This window comes from Martes martes (assembly GCF_963455335.1).
Source record: "Martes martes genome assembly, chromosome: 18".
NCBI lineage: Eukaryota > Metazoa > Chordata > Mammalia > Carnivora > Mustelidae > Martes > Martes martes.
Genome location: NC_137906.1, coordinates 27,345,812 through 27,367,990, shown reverse-complemented (window position 1 = coordinate 27,367,990; position 22,179 = coordinate 27,345,812). Strand labels below are relative to the sequence as shown.

The following is a 22,179-nucleotide window of genomic DNA, read 5'->3' as shown; positions in this document are numbered from 1 at the left end:
ATGGCCCCATCCCCCACCTAAAGCCCAGGCCCCTGGAGGGTTCCTGTTCTATTATCTCATCCTTCCACCCTATCCCACCTTTCACTGCTGGCCTCCCTCCCTCTCTCCCTTCTCCAGTGTGTTTCATGGAAGCTGTTTCTCTTCTTTCAAAGAATTCTTCCTTTCCATCTCCTTATGTCATCTGAAAATGGTGGTGCCTCTGAAACTCCTTTAGTCCGGTGGCAACAATGCTAGGACGAGAGGCCTTCTAGCTCCCCACCTACTGCTGCTTTCAGAGCACTCACTCTGTTCCCATTCTTACTACAGCTGCTTTCCAACCAAGATGACTCAGTTTCTTCATCTCTCTCTCTCTTTCCTATTCATCACTCATCTTCTCCTGTCCCTCTAACTATATCCCCTTCTTACAATGCAGCCTGAATTCAGCACTAGCAATGTAACATCAAGGACTGTACCTGCCTCCCCCTTATAAGCTTAAAGCCAAAACCAAGGCAACCAAGTGCTTCTCATGTGAGCCGCAAATGATGAACTGTCAAGGTTTGGTGACAACACCCTTATCATTCCTGTCGCTAGAGGGTCTGAGTCCTTTCCAGTGGCAGGTTCCCTGCATTCCCACTAGACTCTACAATGCCCCATTCTCTCTGCTAATGACTATGACTGACTCCTCAAAACACATACACACACACACACACACACACAGAGCCACACAGGCTTTCATCTCCTCTACTCTTACCCTTAATTCACCATCTACCTGCTCCCAAAACTGTTCACATGCAACTACTTTCCTTGGGTTCACAAAAAGGCAGGGCCCAGTTAATCCTTAAATCAATGTTCTTTATCCCATTTCTTCCACCTCTGCTTTCCAGTCACTCCCTCCCCTAAGCTTAAAAGAACACTTAATCTCTCTAATACTTCAAGTAAATACACAAAATTCTCCTCTAGCCACAGCTTCCTCTCTTTGATTTCATGAAAAACTCACTACCCAAGTAACCTTTAGAGCTTTTGATTTCCAAGTTTCTTCACCACTCGACAGTATTCAGCCTGGCTGCTTCTCCTTCTCTCTCTCTGCAAAGCTCTTCCTGCATGCCATCTCTGGAACTCCTGGCAAGGCGGACTACCCCAGTCTGGTTCTCCTACATCTCAGACTCTTCTTTCTCAGTGTCTTTGTTTTTATCAATGGCTTCCTCTCCCCTCCTGTAAAAAAGGATTCTGACCCTGGCCCTCTTTACTTTTCACTCACCCATCCCCAGAGCTTTATCTGTTACTTGGTAGCTTACAAAAGGAGCAGAGCCAGGGACAAGAGGGTCTTCTACTGTCACCTACACACTAATGATCCCCGAATCATTCTCTAGCATAGATACCTCTCCTGTGCTCCAAATCCAATTCTTCACTGCTTATTAAACAGTCTCCTCGGCATGTTTCATAAGCACCTTAAACACACCTCATTGTTCTGTGTGCTCCTCCTTCAATTAATAGTGTCTGCTCTCCCTCTACCATTGTCCCATAGATTAGTGGCATACATGCTGCCACCCTTGCCAGCCACCTCCAGTCTCTTGACAACACAGCAGAGTGAACTTCGAAGTCAGGTCAGAACATGCCTCTCCTGTTCAAATCTCACCTAAGATTTTCTCTCTTATTAAGAATCAAAGTCCTCAGAGTTCCCACCTACTCTCTACCCTTATTCCTTATTATTCACCTGCCTCAACAAGAATGGCCTCCAGGGCATTTCCAGAACACTAAAAACACATCACTCTTCCATCAGATGTTTCCTCCAGTCTTTGCTCAAATTGTCATGCTGATGGCATCCCCAACCTTGTCTGTCTTTCTCCTCTAGAAGGAGCTCAAAGGTTTGAATTCATGTTTCATGAAATGTTAAACCCCACGGACTGGCACATAGTACAAGCTCAGTGGAGAAATTACCCATTAACACGTTTACGCTCTAGAAGCTGAGCTTCTCAATGGGAAGGACACCTAATGACCCCTATGCCCCAGCCACTTATGGGTATACAAATTCTGAATTAAGGGATTAATTCAATACATACTTTCTGTGTTTTTTAAAAATTTAATATTTATATATTTAAGTAATCTCTACCCTCAATGTGGCACTTGAACGCATGACCCCAAGATCAAGAGTCGCATGCTCTACTGACTGAGACAGCCAGGCGCCCCCGGGACATATATTATGAATTAAGGGATTAATAAATGCACAGAGGAACAAGAAAAAAAAAAAAAAGACAGGAAAGGAAATTTACAAATGTTCACTAACTGCCCTCTTCAGATTATTTTCAATTAATCCAAACCTAATTTAGAAAGTCATCAAGTGTGACCCTTTCTAAAGCAGTAACAAATTTCTCTTTATATTCATTTTGTAAGCTCTAAGAATCAATACCAAAAGACTATTAACAGTAACAAGACTGTCTTCCCACTGCATGAACACCTTCCTCACCTCTAATGTTGGTTTCTCAGTGTAGTAATTTTCAAACAGCAGTATTATCAAAATTTCAAATATCTTACAATAGTAGATGTTACCAATTTTAATATTTTTTCTGCCATAGAGGAAGACTTGAAAGCTAATGAAAATTTATTTAAATGAAAAAAAGTCCTTACTTTATGTAGTTGAAATCAGCTTTCAGGTTGAGAGAAGTACTGCTGGTACTCTTCTTCAAGTCGTGGATAGCATTCTGCCACTCCTGTACGGCAGCCCAATCAGCAATGGAAATGTAGCACTCACACGCTTTATTTCCCAAGTAATTTATCACCTCAGGGGAAGAGTCAGTTGGCTTAGACAGCACAGTTTTTCTGGATTCACCTGAGTGAACATATTTTATAAAACAGAGAGATCCAGAACAATTATAAAAATGTTAAAGAGCAAAGAAATCTAAAAATACACTGTAACATCGTTAGTACCAAGTATATGACTACAATTTTTTAATTTAAATTCCAGATGCTCACCGTTCAAAGAATGTTTGGGGCTGGCACTGTTACGCCCAGTGTTGGCCAACGTGAGAACAGATTTGTCGAAGCTGGAGATGCAGCAATCAACACCCGTCATGGCGCACAAGTGCTCCTGATACTCCACAGAGGCCTTTTCAAACCTTTAGTGCAAATTCAAACAGTCTTTATTTTTAATTATCCACAGACATCACTTCCAAAGAAACAAAAAAAAATAACCACTTAAAATATTGAGCGGGGAAATAAACTGAGTGGAGACAATGAGTTAATTATTTTGTGTGGGGTTAGGGTACCTAAAATTAGATTTTTTTCCCTCACACAAATGAAAAATAAATTAAAATAAAGGTAGGGGTGCCTGGGTAACACAGTTGGTTGGGCATCTGACTCCTGGGTTCGGCTCAGGTCATGATCTGAAAGTTCTGACATTGAGCCCAGGCGCTGCACTCAGTGCAGAGTCTCTTGAGACTTTCACTCTCTCCCTCTGTCCCTCCCTACTATATGCATATCTCTCTCTCAAGTAAATAAATAAAATCTTAAAAAAAAAAAAGGCAGTGTAAAATATCAGAAGGGGTGCGTGGGTGGTTCAGTTGGTTAAGCATCTGCCTTTGGCTCAGGTCACCATCTCAGGGTCCTGAGATCAAGCCCTGCGTTGGGCTTCCTGCTCGGCAGGGAGTCTGCTTCTCTCTCTCTCTCCCTCTGCCCCTTCCTACTGCCTGATCTCTCTCTCTCTCTCTCTTTCAAATTAATAAAATCTTAAAAAACCACACACACAAAGGTATCCTTCACTTTAAAAAATAAGTAACAGAAAATATTGTTAAGTATCTGATCTCAGGGGCGTCTGGGTGGCTCAGTGGGTTAAGCCGCTGCTTTCGGCTCAGGTCATGATCTCAGGGTCCTGGGATCGAGTCCCGCATCGGGCTCTCTGCTCAGCAGGGAGCCTGCTTCCCTCTCTCTCTCTCTGCCTGCCTCTCTGCCTACTTGTGATCTCTCTCTGTCAAATAAATAAATAAAATCTTTATAAAAAAAAAAAAGTCTCTGATCTCAATGTACACAAAGGCTAAGTAGAACATATTTTTAAAAAGAATTCATAAAGTAACAGATACTAATGATATAACTTAAAATTTCTAAGTACCAAAAACACCATAAATATTAAAAACAAATTACAAATTAAGAAACTGCACAGCAAAGGCATGGCTGGGTGGCTCAGTAGTTAAGCGTCTGCCTTCAACTCAGGTCATGATCCCAGGGTCCTGGGATCAAGCCTGGCATCAGGCTCCCTGCTTGGCGGAAGTCCGCTTCTCCCTCTCCCACTCCCTCTGCTTGTGTTCCCTCTCTGTGTCTCTCTCTGTCAAATAAGTAAATAAAATCTTAAGAAAGAAAGAAACCACATCATCAACAATCTTGCTGTATAATAAAATCTCATAGATTGATACAGGAAAAAATGAGAGGCCATTAAGACATCATCTGTGTTAAAATCACAAATGTTCAACAGAACATATGGGTAAAGTCTTAGTGTTAATCATTAATAAACAAATGTAAATTAAAACTATCTTCACTGATGATGGTGGCAGAGCTGTTACTTTTTAGTGACCCTCAGTATTCACAAAGTTGAAGGGAAGGGTTTATTATTCTATTGTTACAGATTAAACCGGAAACAGTTTTCCGTACAGTACTTAGCAAAAGAACATACCATAAGCCTTACGGTCTACAGCCTTTCTTCTAGTAAATCAACTTGTAGGAGAATTCAAAGAAAACAAAAACAACTATAAACTATAGTTTAAAGAATTAAGTGCCACAGTGCATTAAGATTAGTAAAAAAGAGGGGCGCCTGGGTGGCTCAGTTGGTTAAGCAACTGCCTTCAGCTCAGGTCATGATCCCGGAGTCCCAGGATAGAGTCCCGCATCAGGCTCCCTGCTGGGCGGGGAGTCTGCTTCTCCCTCTGACCTCTCTCATGCCCTCTCTCTCACTCAAGTAAATAAATAAAATCTTAAAAAAAAAAAAGAAAAAAGATTAGTAAAAAACATCAAAAATAACCTTACTGTCCAAAAATAAGGAATGTTAAAAAGTATGGTGCACTCACAAAAAATACAACTGTGTCATTAAAAATAACACTGTAGATTATTTAACATGGCAAAATATTTTTTAAAATATTGCTGAGTGGCAAAAGGAAAATGAGGTAACCAGCAAAAACATAGCTATTTCTGGAAAAAGTGGAGAAAAGACTGAATATGAAAGAAATAAGAACTAAAAAGGCATGTGCACCAAAACTAACAGTTATCACTGGCAGATGGAATTATGAGTTCTTTATTTGCTAATTTTCCAGATTTCGTAAAACTAACATAAATATATACAGATTATGATTCATGTTCCTTTACCTAGCGAAATCAATAAGTTGAAATGCTGAATGCACAAGGCTAATGAGCAAGTACTCTGGTTTGTACCAAACTCTGACATGAAAGGTTATCAATTAAGAATCAAGTTCAAAAATATTTATAAAACAAGTATGGGGTGCCTGCATGGCTCAGTTGATTAAGCGTCTGACTCTTGATTTAGGTTCAAATCACGATCTTCGGGTTGTGAGATCAAGCCCCACATCATGCTCTGTGCTGGGCATGGAGCTTGCTTGGGATTCTTTCTCTCCCTCTGTCCTTCCCTGCTCCGTCTCAAGAGAGGGGGGAAAAAAAAAAAAGGAAAGAAAAAGCAAGGAAGGCAGGCAGGTTGGTTTAGAAGACAAGTAATTGGCAGATCATAATTTGAGGATGATTTCTTACTAATCCATAAATAAGAAAGGCATCTAAGTTTTGCTGCTACTTAAAGAACAGACTAAAGACAGCTCCTTAGTAAAGTGACTTACACCAAGTTCAAATTGCTAAAACAAAGCTGTTTTAACATTTAACTACAAAGTTAGCCAGGAATACAGAGGATTTAAATGTAAAGATTTCCTATCACCTATTTCCTTCCTACCAGCTTACCTCCCTTCAGCCTGTTGGGCCACTGAATTAATCCAGAGAAGATTCTTTCCAACGATGGAAGATGACCAGACAGCAATTCCCTGTATAGCTTCAGGACAATGAAGCTCACACAGTGCTTCTACCACCATCATGATGGTTACTTCCAACTCATTCCCCTGAAAGTTCATTCAGAAAAATAAATCACAGACCTCAGTACCATTAAAATTCAAGTATCTACTAAATTTACAACTACTGATCATAATCTAAGCCCATTTAAAGGCAAATGTATTTAACAATTATTTTTACAACAATGGCATTATATTCCTAGAATATAATTCTTGAAAATTTACATATAATGTTTCTTTTACAAAAGGTAACTAGCACAACCTTAACACATGGGTGTCCATCTTTACAAACTAAAAAATTACCCAAATATTTAAACTGCAGTATCTGTAGGAATAACATATGAATTAAATATAGAGCAAAAATCAACTATAAATAACCACGAATTAAAAAATGATAATTTGGGGGCGCCTGGGTGGCTCAGTGGGTTAGAGCCTCTGCCTTCGGATCAGGTCATGATCCCAGGGTCCTGGGATCGAGCCCCACATTGGGCTCTCTGCTCAGCAGGGAGCCTGCTTCCTCCTCTCTCTCTGCCTGCCTCTCTGCCTACTTGTGATCTCTGTCTGTCAAATAAATAAATAAATAAATAAATAAATATTTTTTTTTAAAAGATAATTTTGTCCGAATACTACTTATTGATATTATGTCTAATTAATAAGCATTAGCTATTCTTGGATTCCACTTACTGAACCCATTTATAAACCAGTACTTTCCCCTTATAACATTATATATACCTATGCATACATTATAAATTATATGTACTTTCCTACACGTTATATAATTCTTTAAAATTATGATGAGAATTATTTCTTCCACAAATTTCTAAGAATTACCTTTAAAGTTCCAACCCCTTAAACATAAGTAATACATATTTTGACAGGTTCTAAGTACAAAATATGAGTAGGTGACTTTGGAAGTTACTGCTTTTACAAAAACTGAATCAAAACCTTTGAAACAGAAGTTTGAATGAACAGAAATTTTAACATTTCATTCATAGATTAAATCACAGTAAAGGAATTAAACTCAAATTTTCCTAATTAACAGATTTAAAATTAACTTCAAGTACACTTTACCTGAGAGAGATTTGTCTTCATTTCTGTAAGCAAGTCAAAGCCATGTCTCACTGTCACAGCGGGCTGGCCTGCCAACAACCCAACCCTCATAATGGAGAGTCGGATCCGCGTCAGCCAGTCTTGGCAAGTTTGGCGATTGGTATAAAAGAAAGTCCTAATGACCTTTAGAATAAAGAAAAAGAAGAGCTCAGGATTGGTTAAGATTCTAGTATAGATGTATCAAATACACAAGAGTATTGTGATTTCAGCTCTACAAGCACAGCCAGGCTTGCCCAAGAAATCGCTACAAACCAACCCTTAGCCCACTGAAACCAACCTTGGGAGGTGATGTTAATGCATTAGCACACCCCTCATATGCATTATACATTAACTTCTCCAGATTTTCCAGATACTGCAGAAGAAGAACAAGTCTAAGCTGGTTGCTACTGTGGCCTTCATCATTGTCTGCAGTTGTCCACTGACTAACATCTTGATCAGGGTTTAACGTGTGAGCTGCAAGACTTCTAATGATACCTTAAAGCAGAGACAACATTCCAAATTTAAAAGAAATCTTTAAAGATTCCAGAAGTTGGAGATAATTTCACAAAATCACATTTATCAAGTATCTCCTGTACAGCCATCATTTAAAAACAAAACTCCCAACATGAAAGATTTCTTATTTTTAGGGGAAAAAAATGTTTTCTCTATACAAATCCCCTAGTTTTTGAACAGAAGTAGACAACCATGTTGTTGTCAACACAATTATTCAATGGAAGTTTATTCTCACAAACAGTACCTGAAAGACTGACAGAGTATTAAAGAAAAACAAAGCATACACTCTCAAATTTTTCTTTTAACAAAGATTAAGAAATCCATTGCTTCTTAATATAAAAAGGGTTTCAAAGTATTTATATCACGAAGTTTGAAAAAGCACAAAGAGCTGATTACCTTCAATGGTCTGGAAGGTATCCTGAGCTCTGCCCAATGGGGTTCTCAATTTAGAAAGGACAGTGAACTGTGCTGCTTCCCAAATAGCCCACTGCCAAAGGACAGCATCTGTCTTTAGAAGATTTCGGGGAATTGTTGATTGGTCACGCTTATCCAGTCTCTGGCAGCTATAGAACAATCTTTCTAACCAATTGTCCTTCCTGGGAAAAGCAGTTTCATATTTAACAGACAATGACAACTTCATTTAAAAATTTTTTAAAAATTGCCAGGGGAATGGGAGTAGGGGACTACAATTTTCCTACCTCAAAAAGGCAAAACCTTAAACAGTAAGAAGCATTATATCCCTTCATTGTGAGGTCTTTTATAGTTAAAACAGAATAGGGTACGGTGTGGATGGGTTATTAGGGTAAATGGCTTATGACACTGGCTATCGGGGTAAAACATTCACTGCAACTAAGCATCTGCGGAATGTCTATGTCCCTAGGCCTCTCCCCAAAGCATCCATGACTAGGCAGAGCAGTTAACTGTCAAACACATTTCATCACTCAATCTCAAAGTCCATTTTTGTTTCTTCGGATACTATCATCAAAGCAATTCTTACTGCTGGAAACAAAAATGATCCACTGGAGAAGATACCACTTCCTACTCTGCCACTCCGGACATATTTTCTCTGCAAAATGGGCATGGAGTCAAGATATTCAAGAATATTTAAGTTACTTTCGCACATGAAGGAGTCAAAGAAAATCTTACCCCGTTCTGTGAGAATTCCCATACAAAATAAAACTAATAACATCAGAGAAATCTTGTGGGTGGAATGTGTTACTTGGTGCTTTGCTCATGTGACTTCTTAATGCTAAAGAAATTTCTTGAATTTCTGTGTGATTGTTATTGCTGTAGAAAGAAAATAAAGTCACTGTTGTACAAAATGTTTCAGTTAAAAGGTTACTTTATACTGTAAATGAGCTATTTTCTTGTTAACTAAATGTAAAAATAAAAAATTAAAACTGAGCCTTCAAAACAGAAATGTTGTTACAACTTGAAAATTAACTTAATCAGGGGTGCCTGGGTGGCTCAGTGAGTTAAGCCTCTGCCTTCGGCTCAGGTCATGATCTCAGGGTCCTGTGATGGAGCCCTGCATCGGGATCTCTGCTCAGCGGGGAGCCTGCTTCCCCCTCTCTCTATGCCTGCCTCTCTGCCTACTTGTGATCTCTCTCGCTGTCAAATAAATAAATAAAATCTTTAAAAAAAAAAAAAAGAAAGAAAGAAAGAAAATTAACTTAATCAAAACAATAAAGATTACACAAGTTTTTCAAATAACTGAACTACTAAGAAAAACATTTTGGCACTGTGTTATATAAATTATTCAGTACTTATTATCATGAGCTTCTAAGTTTATAAAAAATATAAAACCTTGTTACTTTCTTCTAGACCTGCACAACTTGACCCTCTGACATCTCTTCAGTCACTGAGAGGTGCCATACGAGACTCACTAATAGGCAATTTGTGTCTTCCTAAAGGACTATCAGGCAGTCACAACCATGGGATGTTTTTGTTCTAATGCAACCATTATACCTCAAAACAACATCTAAAGGAATTGACTTCAACAGCTTTCCAAATGCTTGTCGAATACGAGTTCCACTATGGACAAGTTGAACACGGCAAACATCAACACACCTACAAAAAAATGAAACAGGTAATACGAGTGTGGCAACAGCCTCAAGTTATTAGGACTAGGGTCAAAGATAGGATCTTTAGTGCATACCTCTGTAAAAGATCGTCTGGCAAAGAAGACGACAAAGCATGTAGACTGCTGCACGCTTGCAGACAGATATTCACATCTTCAACGAGAGCTATTAAAAATTAAAAAGACACTTTCAGTTTGCCAAAAGAAATCATATGCCAGCATGTCCTAACTTCCCAATCCCATTCACTCATTCAACAAACAGTAAATGCCTACCATGGATGGACTAGGCCCTGCTCCTGCCTAGAACCCTTGCTGGTAGTAACATTTAGGAAAATGACACATTCAACAAAAGCCACTTAAGGGGGCGCCTGGGTGGCTCAGTGGGTTAAAGCCTCTGCCTTCGGCTCGGGTCATGATCCCAGGGTCCTGGGATCGAGCCCCGCATCGGGCTCTCTGCTCAGCGGGGAGCCTGCTTCCTCCCCTCTCTCTCTCTGCCTGCCTCTCTGCCTACTTGTGATCTATGTCTCTCAAATAAAGAAATAAAATCTTTATTTAAAAAAAAAAAAAAGCCACTTAAGGTCACGAGTTTCACCTCAACCATTTTCTGAAGGGAATTTTAAAAGTATACAGAATGCATAAACATTCACATAAGCTTAAACAATCACTTAAAAACAACTTACATATTAAGAACAAGAAAAAATTAAGACAGATTATGCATCTGCCATTGAGATGGAAATTACACATTTCATTATGAAAATGTTCAAGTGACTATCTTTCATTACCAAAGATCCCTTTTAAGTGCAGAATAACAAAATTTTTAAAAATCACAGAGTCTTACTGTTGGCTAAAAGGCCTTTGCAAAATTTATGGAAAGATGGAAGAGAGAATAAAGGTGCATATGTCTCAGACTTCTTCATTAACACAGCCACTTCCAAAGCCCAGGTCATTAACAGTTTCCTGAAACACAAAATAACCAGTTGATTTCTTAAGAAGGAAAGAAAGAAAGGAAAAGATCTATTCTTCTTACATTACTTTGTTTTTGGTTTCTTTAAATATCTCAAGCAACAGGAAACAAAAACTCAAACTATAGAAATTCCTTTGTCAAAAAGTTACATGCCTTTTAAGAAAACGTCCCCAAACTAGCACAAGTTGTAGCAAAGATTATAAAGACCTCTACAGATAACGTTCTCCAACTAAACATTGCAGGTTTCATTTAATGAATTTAATGCATTAAATGAGGTTTCATTTAATTCTTTTGGGAAGGAACAAGAAATCCTAAACTAAATAATAAAGCTGTATTTTGAAGTGTTTATGAAGCTGCTCCACCTTACTACCTCGATAATCTGGATTTCCTACCCTCAAATTACATAACTAAATTAATAAAAGTTCAGAAGAACACTTAAAATTAGGAAATATTATTTAGTTACCTTGTATCCTGGTTAAGATTATCTTTCTTAAGCAATATTCCCAGAAGATTCAGTATAATTGAGAAATGTTTTTTCGTAGCTGTAGTTACAGTACTAATCACAGCTCCATCAAACAAAGATGGGGATGAAGAACTAAGACTACTAGATATAAAGTGATCATGCCTGGAAGACAAAGGAAAAAATCACCTTTTCATCTCTAATTGAAAAAAAGAAAGTAATTCCAAAGTCAACACGTATTTTTAAAAATCTATTCTTATAAGAGCCCACAAAAGTTCAAAAGAAAAAACAAACCCTTGCTTACAAGAAGTATCTGTACAGTATAGTACCTGGTACAATGAGAATACAACGTGTAGAGCACGGCGTACTGAATGGCGGGGAAGTGAACAGCCAAGTCACCATGCACAATCATCAGATTCTTACTCAGCAGGGCAAAGACAGTTGGAGACAGCGCCCACATCTGATGATATACAAAAGAAAACAAATGTTTGGCTCCTCCAAGACACATATAAGCTTATTCCTCAAAATATATGTACACATTTTTAAGAAGTTAAAATGATAGGGGCACCCAGGTGGCTCAAATCACGATCTCAGCCGAAATCAAGAGTTGGACACTTCACCAACTGAGTCACCCAGGTGCCCCTGAACTGTACACTTGAAGTGAGATTTATATGATATTTGAACTACATATCAATAAAGATACTTTTTTAAAAAGAGGAAAAAACAGGAGTGACTGGGTGGCCCAGTCGGTTAAGTGTCTGCCTTCAGCTGAGGTCATCATCTCAGGGCCCTGAGATTGAGCATGCCAGGTTCCTTGATCAGCGGGGAGCTTCACCCTTTACCTCTGCCCCTCCCCCTGCTTGTGCTCTCCTGCACTCACTCTCCCACATAAAGAAAGTATTTTTTTAAAAGAGACAGAAAAAGGTATTGAGCTATATTTGGCCCATAGGCTGTAGTCCATGGATTCCTGATCTAAACAAAGTACTCTGTACCTCGCAATGTAGCAAACAGCATCTCCTCAATCTTCCATATACTAAACAGTAAGGTGCCTTGTCCGATGAGGAAAACAGCACATCTTACCACTTTCTTAAGCCGTTCCCATCATTCCCTTTTCCTTCTGCTGCTAATGTACTCCATTCCCTCTGCCTCCCCCTTCCTGACCCACTCTGTTTCCAGATTACAAGACAAAAAAACCTCCTCAAATCTATATACAATGTGAATTCCTCAACAACGAAATTTTAGGGTCTGAGTAGAGTTTACTGTACACCATTAGCCATGACTAGCAGTGGGGGAAGGAACTGCTACTCATGGAGTGATACAAGGCAATCTGCTCAGGAGAGCACGCAAATCTAAACATCAAAATTTGACTTTTCTCTCCCTTCTCTTTTAGAAAACCTAATCCTTTAATTATATCCTGTTATATATTTTTTTATGAGAAGTAATGTCTTCCAATCATGAAAGGTCTAACAGAAGGGAAAAAATAAACAAATCAAAGCAATAACTATCAGTCAAAAGGAAGGTCACATCAAATTTCTTAAAGGGAAGAAATCTTCATTCTTTTTCCAAAAGAAAGAATATATGAATATTCCTAGAGAAAAGTAGGAACTCAAAAAGGAAGACCATATGTAAGCACTAACATTAGTGAAGAGGAGAAAAGCAGGGAAGAAGAACCTGCATATTAAAAGAACCACACAAATCTGAACTGTGGAAAACATTGACAAATTTTTTATAAGCATGCTAGAATACATATAAATTCATAAAAGACAGTTTTTTAAGAATAAGACAAATATAAGAAAATCTTGTAAGTGCTGTCAAGGAAAGGAAGGGATAAGGGAAATACAACAGCAAGAAAACAGTCATGTCAATTTTAATGATCCATGCATGCCCTACACACGTATGGCAGTGTGGTCTACAGTGACTCTGGAGATACTGACATGATAATGGCAGTAAATAACATAGGTAAACATGCAATCAAGAGAGGCTTAAGTAAGAATAAAACAAAGCACTGCAAGTAAAGACTCACCCCAATTAGTGAGTTTTTGGCATTTCCAATTGTAGTCAGGGCACTGAGGTCAAATATAACTACAAATTTTGCATTGTCTACATTGAATACGTGATTTTTAAAAGACTCATGTTTTATTTCAGAGCAGGCATCAGGAAGTTGTAGACTATGTAGCAGGTTGTTTAGGGCACAAGTCATTTCCCCCAAAATTAATTTATAGGCGGTCTCCAAAACAGGAATATTCTTCAGGCTGAGCACTGCTTGATAAACAGCATGGGCTACAGCAACAACCTTTAAAGAGAGAATTCAAGAAAATGATAATTAAATTGAAAATAATATTACTAACTGCATAATGTGATCGTACAAATCAATTTTAAGAAAAATAAATTCACGGGGCGCCTGGGTGGCTCAGTGGGTTAAAGCCTCTGCCTTTGGCTCAGGTCATGATCCCAGGGTCCTGGGATCGAGCCCCACATCAGGCTCTCCGCCAAGCAGAGAGCCTGCTTCCTCCTCTCTCTCTGCCTGCTCTCTGCCTACTTGTGTACTTGTGATCTCTGTCTGTCAAATAAATAAATAATCTTTAAATTGGAAACCCCCCCAAAAAAAGAAAAATAAATTCACTGTCCAAAACACCAAAGACCTAAATTTTTTTAAAAAACCACCTTAGGGAACCTACATGTATAAATAAATTTATAAAAATCTTCAAAACTTTATTACAGAGTCCTCTAAATTAGAAGTTCTTAAAAGGTCATTTTTTTAAAAAAGATTTTTTAAATTTATTTTGACACAGAGAGAGATCACAAGTAGGCAGAGAGAGGGGGGAAGCAGGCTCCCTTCTGAGCAAAGAGCCCCAATGTGGGGCTTGATCCCAGGACCCTGAGATCATGACCTAAGCCGAAGGCAGAGGCTTAACCCACTGCGCCACCCAGGCGCCCCAGAAGGCCATTCTTAAAAAATGACCAGTATTAAAACACACATAAAAAGAGCAATTTATGGAACACCTAAGGGGCACAGTTGTCAAGCGTCTGCCTTCGGCTCAGGTCATGATCCTAGGGTCCCAGAATCGAGTCCCAGGATCGAGCCCCACATCGGGCTCCCTGCTCAGCAGGGAGCCTGCTTCTCCCTCTTCTTTTGCCCCTGCTCGTGTTCCCTCTCTCACTCTGTGTGTCAAATAAATCAATAAAATCTTGAAGAAAAAGAAAAGAGAGAATATTACAATTCGTTTTCTTCTGTCCACTTGGAAAGCCTATAGTGGTTCTGACTGGGAGTCAATGAGAAGCTAATAATTAAATTTATGATATATTATACTTCTGAATTTATAACTATAAATAACTTGTTTTATGAAATATTAATAAAACAAATTACAGAAATCTGAAAAGAGTATCTGGCACACCGGTATGACAATCAACAAATACTAATAAATCATTTAATCACTGTATTTTAAAACAGTTCTTTATCATTTCATTCCCACTTCATTTATGTAGCCTAGTAAGCAACTTGAGCAAACTCTTCAATGACTGAAGTTACCGAAAGTCCTTCTCAATGCAACACTTACCTCCTTTTCTTTATGATAACGCAAAAATAGTAGTTTAGATGATGGTATGAACAGTTTTTCTACAAATGATGATGGCAGTTTTGTATTTATCTGTTCAACGATCTAAAAGAATAAAATAAAAAGAAGTGAGCTATCAAGACACAACAGGGCATGGGGGAACTTTAAATGAAGAAGCCCATCTGACATGGCTACATACTATGATTCCACCAATATGACATTCTGGAAAAGGCAAAACTATGGAGACAGTAAAAATATCTATAGTTACCAAGGATTAAGGAGGGATGAACAAGTGGAGCACAAGGGATTTTTAGGGCAGCAAAAGTACTCTGTATGATACCACAATAATGAATATGTGGCATTATTCATTTGTCAAAACCCACAGAACGTACAATCCAGAGAATGAACCCTAAGGTGAACTATGGACCTCAGTTAATAACATGTCAATATGGCTCATCAATTGAAATAAATGTACTACACTGAAGCAAGATGTTAATGAGGGAAACTGGGACACGTGAGTGGCTGAGTCAGTTAAATGTCTGCCTTCAGCTCAGCTCATGATCCCAGGATCCTGGGATCGAGTCCCCACATCGAGGTTCCTGCTCAGTGGGGAGCCTGCTTCTGTTTCTCCCTCTGCCTGCTGCTCCCCTGCTTGTGCTCATGCTCTCTCTTTCTCTCTGACAGATAAATAAATAAAATCTTTAAAAAAAAAAAAAAATAATGAGGGACACTATTGTGGGACAGGGTATGGGAACTCCGTACTTAAAGCTCAATATTTGTGTAAACCTAAAAACTGCTCTGAAAAATATCTATTAATTAAAAAAGTAATATATCTAACTGCATCTTAAGGCCTTAACATGATGACATTAAAATGTCTAGATTCCTAAATAGGATACATGTATCTATACTTAAACATGTGCATTTTTTTTTAATATTAGCCAAGAAAGGTATAACTTCAGCAGAAATGTTGAACAGAACATCACACAGAATTTGCTTTAAAACAATCCAATTGGGGATGGAAGCAGAGCAAGGAAGAGCCAGAGCGTCAGAGAGGTCTAGGTGAAACCAGACGGACCATGTGTTTCTAATTAGAGAAACAGTATTAAGTATACAGAGATTTATTATACTACTGTTTTTTTAAATATACTTCAAAATGTTCATAATAAATGGTGGAAAGGAAGAATACTTATGGTTAAGAATAAAAACTATAAAACAAGTTTCATATGGAAAATAAAACACAAGGTCTTTCAAAATAGTTACCAAGTATCTGTATAATATTTATCAGGAATACTAAGTAGTCTTATATGAAAGACAATGTTTCATCAAAAAAAAAAAGGGAATAAAAGCTACACTGAGATCAAACACTAAAAATAAACAGATAACAGGGCAAAAGCAAACTAGATTATATAAATAAGACCAATGAACTCTTAAAAAAAAAAAAAACAACCAAGGCCTTCATTTCTTCCACACTAATTTAAATTTAAGGGTTTAAAAAAAGAACATATTAATAAGCCGTAAGAAAGAATTCACATACCAATGTGAGTAAATTCAAGACTGAGATGATATAATCTGTACCGCAAGTCTGGCAGTTCTCCAGCTGATCTAATCCATATGTAATGACCATGTCACAATGTATAGTCATGCTAGGATCCAAGCTGCCGAGCAAAACACCAACACACTCATTAGCAGCTGTCAACACAGCCTCAGAAAAAAACACTTGGTTTGCAGCCGTCACACATCTCATTACTCTGTATAGAACCTGCAAATGGGGAGAACAAGCAGCTTTTTAAAAAAATTCACAAGTTTCCAAAGAGCAAGAAAATAGTTTTTATTTAATGTAGTTTCAACTGAAAATTAACTGCCAGCCTTGTCAGTAGTCTCTTATTATTCTACCTCTCAGTGGCTGAATAATCAGGGTATCTTTAGTAAACTATGCACAAATGATCTTGCTTAAAAAATTCTAAAGTACTATTGTGACAGAAAATGGAATATGCCATCCTTTATATCCCTTAAACCCAATTCCTATCACCCTTCCTCCCCCAGCCAAAGTAACCAAATGGCTAAAGCTCAGAATTTTTATATTCATGAAATATATAAGTACCTGGAACAGTAACATTAAACACAGGAATAACCTGCCATCAGAATAATCTTCCTGCACTTGGGCTTATGGTAATCAATCTTTTAAAACTAAATATCCAAGTCACCTTAGCTTATGAAAGTTCATGTACTGATGGTCTCTTTGGAAAAGTTAAGTCTCATTCATAACATGTACCTATTAGAGGATTATGAAAATCATGTAATTTCCAACCAAAAACCCTACTAAACTATAGTAGTCAATATTAATGCACTAAATTTCCAGTCAAAGTTAAGAAAACACAAAGTGATATAGTATATTTTTCTGTAATATTCAATAATCACTATATATAGACATTAAACTTATAGGTTAAAAAGGCCTAAAAGACCTTCATACAAGAATACATTAAATATATAGCTATCCTGGGAAATGATTATTTTCTTTCCTTTTGTTTTACATCTGAGTTTACTGCCTTTATTTCAACACTGACAGTCACCAAACCACCAACTTTTAGAAAGGAATAAGTAAAATGAAGATATTATATCCTCTCCTTCAGGTTTAAAATATCAAACTGCTGGCTTTAATTATCCTCAAGACCTGACATTTCTGTTCAAATACACAATTAACCTACCAAAAATTACATATAAAATTAATATCCTATTTTATTTGGCAACATTTTCAACAGAAATAAATAAAAGCTACACTCGTATCCTAACAGTAAAATTTTAATCATTTAATATTTTATGTCTGTATCACACATGTCTCTCCCTTCTTATTCAAGTACAGTACAGGGACAGGTTCGTTTCTCATGTCTATTACACTGAACCACTCACTGTTTTAACAGAGTACAGCTAATGTTTGCAGCTGCTGAAGTGTGGTAATCATGCTGCCTCTTGTGGCTGATGTCAGACTACTATATATTTAAGTTCTTGTATCTTTATAATCTTGGATGTCACACTATCAAGTTGTTTCATCCTGTCATGCTCAGAAAAAATTACTCTTCCAGGCTTTCTCTACAGTGTGTTATTTTCAGTATGCTGAAAAACTAACCTCAGTAATTAAAAACAAATATTATAATATCTTTAAAGAAAGATTTTAAAAAGAATATAAATAAAGAATAATGAATCTATAAAGGATCTCATGAGAAAAAAGTTTATGCATATTTTAAAATGGAGTGTAGCCTTTTTCTCACATACGGGAGGGGACAGAAAAGGGACAGGCTGTAATAGGATTCCCTACTTTTCTGGCAATTTAAGAAAGTAACCACATATGTACGTACATACTGAACAAACGAAGGGTTAGTCACATAGTTCACTCGGTAAAGAAAAGAAGCATTTACAATAGACAACAACTTTATTTTTGAATGATACTTAAAACTCCTTAAGACACTTACATCTGTTACATATGCCTCAGTAATTGGAGGACCCCGAATTGGGCTGAAGCGTTCCCCAATGCTCCTCACTACAGTACTGAACACCCGGAGAAGCGCAGCCAGCTTTGGTAGCGACACTGATGGGGGAGGAACGTCTTCATCCACTGACTCCCCAGAGGCCACATGGCTGAGGTCCTAGATGTGCAATCACAGCACTCTTATTTAAGGAGGACAATGTTCAAAACAAACAAAAAAACTCCCAATTTTTAAGTGAATTAACTTTATTTTTACAAATAAAGGCATTTTAGCCTGTAAGAAAAAGAAACATGAGGGGTGCCTGGGTGGCTCGACTGTTTAAGCATCCAACTCTCAGTTTTGGCTCAAGTTATATCAGGTTGTGAGACTGAGTCCCGCATTGAGCTCCGTGCTGGGCATGGAGCCTACCTAAGATTCTTTCTCTCCCTCTCCCTCTGCCCCCATCACCACAAAATAAAAGAAAAAAAATAATGTTAAAGAAAGAAACATGAATCTACATGTAAAAGTAAATTATACTTCACTAATTAACAAATCTGTATTTAAATAAACCAAAAGCAATCTCAGTAGATTAAGAAAATAACTTCTCAGGGGATGCCTGGGTGGCTCAGTCCTTAAGCGTCTGCCTTTGGTTCAGGTCACTATCCAGGGTCCTGAGATTGGGTCCCACATCAGGCTCCTTGCTCAGCGGGGAACCTGCCCCTCCTCTGCCTGCCACTCCCCCTGCTTGTGCATTCTCTCTCTCTCTCTCTCTCTCTCTCTGACAAATAAATACATAAAATCTTTAAAGAAAATAACTTCTCATACCAATTCAGAAAGGTAATGGGGGGGGGGATAAATTCTAGTACATATGCTCTGTTACAGAGAGATATAAATGGAGCCAGAAACTTTTGCCATTCCTAAACTGGTTTCTGCTAAAATCTTATTCCAGGTATTCTTCAAGCCACTCAATTCAACACTCCTCCCACACCAACCTTATGCACACAAAGGGCAAATGGTGGAGGCAAGATATACTCAAAACACTAGCAAAAAACGGGATACTAGAACCAACATATACCTATATATAAGAAGAAATTCTCCTCTATTATTTTGGTGCTTAGTTATATGTAGGTATACGTTGGTTCTAGTATCCCGTTTTTTGCTAGTGTTTTGAGTATATCTTATTTCCTTAACTAGATTTGTAAACCAGATTTTCTAATTTTTTAACACTTGCCTTCCCCAGAAAAGTACTGAAAAATAAGGTGAATCGATATTGTATAAAAGCCTCTAAAGACTTTTCTCTTACATATATTGGGGATCTTGGATCATGCTTTGGAGGAAAAGACTTGGCTCTAGCAAATTCTTGTGGCTGTACAAGTACAGTATGGTGACTTCGTGGGTGCTGCTGAAGTCTCTGGTATCAGGTCTTAGCTTTCTTATCCCACTGGTCATGACTTAATCGGCTACGTCCTGTGAGAACCTCTTTGTGGTTCTTCTCTATTCAGACCTACCATGATTCTTGGCTGGTGTTTGAGGCTCCTATAACAATTTAACTTCATCTATGCTATTTCAAGCCTTTCAGAGAAAAGTGGGAGGAAGATTTTGTCTTCCACGTGTTTCTTTGCCTCCACACCTAGAATATCTTTTTTCACAGCCCATCTTTATAACTGATCTACCTTGCTGAAGCTGCCCATTCTGGTCTGTAAAGACTCCCCGCCTTGGGGAGCTTCAGCAAGGTAGATCAGCTATAAAGATGGGGTAGCATGGTCCAAGATCCCCAATATATGTAACAGAAAAGTCTTTAGAGACTTTTATACAATATCAATTCACCTTACTTTTAACACTCTTCTGGTTTCAAAAAATAAAAACGAACTATAGAAAATGTCTTCAGAAGACTACTGGCGGGTGCCTGGATGGCTCAGTTGGTTGGGCGACTGCCTTCGTTGGGGTCGTGATCCTGGAGTCCCAGGATTGAGTCCCACATCTGGCTCCCAGCTCCACAGGGAGTCTGCTTCTCCCTCTGACCTTCTCCCCTCTCATATGGATAAATAAAATCTTAAAAAAAAAAAGAAGACGACAACGACGACTACTGGCTACCAGGAATATTTCAAGCTTTGCAAAATGAGGCCTACTACTTTTCTTTCAGTCTTTCTGGTAATTCAGCTGGTACCTTAAAAACAGTATCTAAAAAAAATTTTTTTTAATACTGCAATGGTTTTGTAATTTCTACTTAAATGTCAAGCAGTCTGAATTATTTTAAAATAAATCCAGCACTGATAGGGGCGCCTGGGTGGCTCATTCGGTTAAGTGTCTGCCTTTAGCTCAGGTCTTGATCTCAGGGTCTTGGGATCTAGCCCTACATCTGGCTCCTACTCAGCGAGGAGGCTGTTTCTCCCTCTTCCTTTGTTCCTCCCCACCCTTGTGTGCACACTCTCTCAAATAAAATCTTTAAAAAAATAAAATAATAAAAAATACATCTACCACTGCTTTAACATTGTTTTGTTTTCAACTATATTTTAGGAAAATAACTTAGCTTTCTACATACTCACCTCAGCATATGCCTCCATGTCCTCTAGAAACTGACCAAGAAGAGTGGTAGAAAATGCCAGATCAGCTACCCAAAATGGCTCTAAACTCTGCAACCACCCTAGGAATCATAAAAAATTCGAGAGTAGAAAAAACAAAAAAATCTAAATTAAAAATATATCTAAAAGCCTTGTTTTCAAAGTCTTCTGGTTTTCAAGTTGTGTACCCTTAAACAATGCCATATTTCATAAAATTAGTACCGTTAACTAGTAAACATGCTGATCATGATTAACCAATGTCTCTTTTAATACCGTAAAAATGAACAGTCTCCAGAAATTAAAATATGATTCTTAGTCCTTATTTTTCATTAGATTTAATATCCATATTGTCAATACACACAAGGCTTAGACTAAAATGACACAATCCGCCACTAGCCTGGCTTTCTACTCCAGAACCCCAACTATCCACCAAAGGCGTCCACTAATCTCCCCAATGGAAATGGGTCAGAACTCTCTCAGTGGAATATCCTATTTTCAGAAGTCCATTGCACCAATTAAGCTAAGAGAAACTATAGCACCTGAAACAAGCTGAAATGTCCAAATGAGTCAGGGTAGTCATTCACTTAAATAAAGCAAATATTTTTAAATTTATCAATTACACAGTTTCCCAAATTGATCCATTTGTTTTTTTAATAACCAGAAAAACAAGTCACAAATATCCAGGATCTTTCAATCTATAGTTGAGTATTGCCAATGAATGTAGTGTCTCCTGACACCAGTACACACTACAAATGACTCGTGGATAAGTCCTTTTAATTTCTCGCAGGTGCAACGTTACAATCTGTACTTACTCTCTCCTACCTACTTCAAAGTACAAAGTCTTCCTCTGAAAGGATAAATTCTGCTAACAAATAATGTTCATTTATAATAACCAAATTACTGTGGTGCCTAAGTGGCTCAGTCAATTAAGCGTCTAACATCAGCTCAGGTCAGGATACCGGGATCCTGGGATCAAGTCCCACACTGGGCTCCTTGCTAGGCAGGAAGCCTGCTTCTCCCTCTACCTACTGCTCCCCCTGCTGTGCTCACTCTCTCTCTCTCTGACAAAATAAATAAAATCTTTAAAAAAAGAAAAAATACATAATAACCAAATTATTTCTGCAAAGAAATTTATTTTTCTTGCATTATGAAAGAAATGGTATTAACAGCTGGACTTTGAAGAACCAGAGCTCCTTCCCACCACATTTAAATGACTGGTATATGCTGAATAACTTACCAGACACCTGCTGTGTGAGCGACGGTTTCTGAGTATGATCTATATGCCATCCAACTAATATATCAACTGTATCCTGGTTGGAGACAAAGAGAATTGTTTTAATGTCTAACTGCTACTTCTCCTTTGACCGCTTCAGATTAAGAAATCCTAGAAAAAGCATCTGTGTTCTACCTACGTGACATTATACAAACTTAGATAGGGAAAGGGCAGGGCAAGAGAATGGAACTTTATGAC

General features: G+C 38.0%; 1 protein-coding gene across 2 annotated transcripts in view; it reads right to left on the bottom strand.

Annotated features, from left to right (window-relative positions):
• Positions 1-22,179, bottom strand: part of SMG1 (SMG1 nonsense mediated mRNA decay associated PI3K related kinase) — a gene marked incomplete at its 5' end in the record, with an annotated part of 105,991 nt that overhangs the window by 44,339 nt on the left and 39,473 nt on the right. For both annotated transcript variants that reach the window (XM_080829999.1, XM_080829998.1), the window contains 18 exons: positions 2,605-2,806; positions 2,950-3,092; positions 5,923-6,077; positions 7,098-7,259; positions 7,414-7,610; positions 8,025-8,224; positions 8,775-8,915; positions 9,597-9,698; positions 9,787-9,874; positions 10,547-10,665; positions 11,136-11,297; positions 11,462-11,592; positions 13,156-13,425; positions 14,690-14,791; positions 16,221-16,445; positions 18,154-18,327; positions 20,694-20,791; positions 21,946-22,018. In XM_080829999.1, the coding sequence (XP_080686125.1) occupies positions 2,605-2,806; positions 2,950-3,092; positions 5,923-6,077; positions 7,098-7,259; positions 7,414-7,610; positions 8,025-8,224; positions 8,775-8,915; positions 9,597-9,698; positions 9,787-9,874; positions 10,547-10,665; positions 11,136-11,297; positions 11,462-11,592; positions 13,156-13,425; positions 14,690-14,791; positions 16,221-16,445; positions 18,154-18,327; positions 20,694-20,791; positions 21,946-22,018 (2,744 nt within the window). The remainder of the gene's footprint in view (positions 1-2,604; positions 2,807-2,949; positions 3,093-5,922; positions 6,078-7,097; positions 7,260-7,413; positions 7,611-8,024; positions 8,225-8,774; positions 8,916-9,596; positions 9,699-9,786; positions 9,875-10,546; positions 10,666-11,135; positions 11,298-11,461; positions 11,593-13,155; positions 13,426-14,689; positions 14,792-16,220; positions 16,446-18,153; positions 18,328-20,693; positions 20,792-21,945; positions 22,019-22,179) is intronic.